The sequence below is a fragment of the Numida meleagris genome, unplaced genomic scaffold (assembly GCF_002078875.1).
Source record: "Numida meleagris isolate 19003 breed g44 Domestic line unplaced genomic scaffold, NumMel1.0 unplaced_Scaffold427, whole genome shotgun sequence".
NCBI classification, from domain to species: Eukaryota; Metazoa; Chordata; class Aves; order Galliformes; family Numididae; genus Numida; species Numida meleagris.
The window spans coordinates 52479-54669 of record NW_018364646.1 but is presented as its reverse complement, the minus strand read 5'-3'; the positions used below and the strand labels follow the sequence as shown (position 1 = coordinate 54669).

The following is a 2191-nucleotide window of genomic DNA, read 5'->3' as shown; positions in this document are numbered from 1 at the left end:
CCACGAGAGGCAGAGCAGCTGGGAAGGAAGGTGTGCGGGGTGCAGAGATTTGGGGGGTGGGGGGGCAGAGATTTGGGGTTAGGAGGTGCAGAGATTTGAGGATGAGGTGCAGAGATTTGGGGGGTGGGGGGTGCAGAGATTTGGGGTCAGGGCGTGCAGAGATTTGGGGTTGGGAACTGGAGAGATTTGGGGGGTGGGGGGTGCAGAGACTTGGGGTCAGGACGTGCAGAGATTTGGGGATGAGGTGCAGAGATTTGGGGTCAGGAGGTGCAGAGATTTGGGTTCAGGAAGTGCAGAGATTGGGGGGTCAGGAGGTGCAGAGATTTGGGGATAAATGCAGAGATTTGGGGTCAGGAGTTGCACAGATTTGGGGGGTGGGGGGTGCAGAGACTTGGGGTCAGGAGGTGCAGAGATTTGGGGGTCGAGAGTTGCACAGATTTGGGGGGTGGGGGGTGCAGAGATTTGGGGTCAGGACGTGCAGAGATTTGGGGTCAGGAAGTGCAGAGATTTGGGGGTCAGGAGGAGCAGAGATTTGGGGATAAATGCAGAGATTTGGGGTCAGGAGGAGCAGAGATTTGGGGATGAGGTGCAGAGATTTCAGGTTGGGAGTTGCGGAGATTTGGTGTCAGGAGATGCAGAGATTTGGGGATAAATGCAGAGATTTGGGGGTCGGGAGGTGCAGAGATTTGGGGGTCAGGAGTTGCACAGATTTGGGGGGTGGGGGTGCAGAGACTTGGGGTCAGGAAGTGCAGACATTTGGGGGTCAGGAGGGGCAGAGATTTGGGGATAAATGCAGAGATTTGGGGTCGGGAGTAGCAGAGATTTGGGGGGTGGGGGTGCAGAGATTTGGGGTCAGGAAGTGCAGAGATTTGGGGGTCAGGAGGAGCAGAGATTTGGGGATAAATGCAGAGATTTGGGGTCAGGAGTAGCAGAGATGCGGGGTTGGGAACTGCAGAGATTTGGAGGGTGGGGGGTGCAGAGACTTGGGGTCAGGACGTGCAGAGATTTGGGGATAAATGCAGAGATTTGGGGGTCGGGAGGTGCAGAGGAAAGCCCCCCCGCCCTCCCCACCCCCCCTTGCTCCGGCTGAAGGCTTTGNAGTGGGTGTAGGTTCCACGCAGAGTCCTCCAAGTGGGTGTAGGTTCCAGGCAGAGTCCTCCAAGTGGGTATAGGTTCCGCGCAGAGTCCTCCAAGTGGGTGTAGGTTCTGCGCAGAGTCCTCCAAGTGGGTGCAGGTTCCGTGCAGAGTCCTCCAAGTGGGTGCAGGTTCCACGCAGAGTCCTCCAAGTGATTGTAGGTTTCAGGCAGAGTCCTCCAAGTGGGTGTAAGTTCCGTGTGGAGTCCTCCAAGTGGGTGTAGGTTCCGTGCAGAGTCCTCCAAGTGGGTGTAGGTTCCGCGCAGAGTCCTCCAAGTGGATGTAGGTTCTATGCAGAGTCCTCCAAGTGGTTGTAGGCTCCCCGCCGGGTCCTCCCGATTGGTGCAGGTTCCGCGCAGCCGCTCGGAATCCCATCCCGTGACCTCGGGTGACTCCCAGCCCCTTTTTTTTGGGGGGGGGCCCTGACGTCCCCCGGTGCCGCTCTCTCCCCGCAGATCCGCTGGAAGTACATGATCGTGGACGAGGGCCACCGGATGAAGAACCACCACTGCAAACTGACGCAGGTGCTGAACACGCACTACGTGGCGCCGCGCCGCCTGCTGCTGACGGGCACCCCGCTGCAGAACAAGCTGCCCGAGCTCTGGGCGCTGCTCAACTTCCTGCTGCCCACCATCTTCAAGAGCTGCAGCACCTTCGAGCAGTGGTTCAACGCTCCCTTCGCCATGACCGGGGAGAAGGTGGGCCGCCGGCACCCAGGGTGTCGGCGCCGGGGTTTGGCGGCTGCCTGTTGGGGTTTGGTGGCCGTCTGCTGGGAGTGCCCATCCATTGGGTGTTTTGGTGGCCATCCATGGGGGTTTGGTGGCCATCCATGGGGGTTTGGTGGCCATCTGTTGGGGTTTGGTGGCCATCCGTTGGGGTTTGGTGGCCATCCGTTGGGGTTTGGTGGCCATCCGTTGGGAGTAGCCATCCACGGGGAGTTTTGGTGGCCATCCATTGGGGTTTGGTGGCCATCTGTTGAGGTTTGGTGGCCATCCATTGGGATTTGGTGGCCATCTGTTGGGGTTTGGTGGCCATCCATTGGGGTTTGGTGGCCATC

General features: G+C 59.2%; 1 protein-coding gene across 1 annotated transcript in view; it reads left to right on the top strand.

The window, feature by feature from the left end:
- Positions 1-1105: 1105 nt before the first annotated feature.
- Positions 1106-2191, top strand: part of LOC110391642 (transcription activator BRG1-like) — a gene marked incomplete at its 3' end in the record, with an annotated part of 19529 nt that continues 18443 nt past the window's right edge. Inside the window, 1 exon segment of the mRNA XM_021383595.1 lies at positions 1106-1836. Within this exon segment, the coding sequence (XP_021239270.1) occupies positions 1605-1836 (232 nt within the window).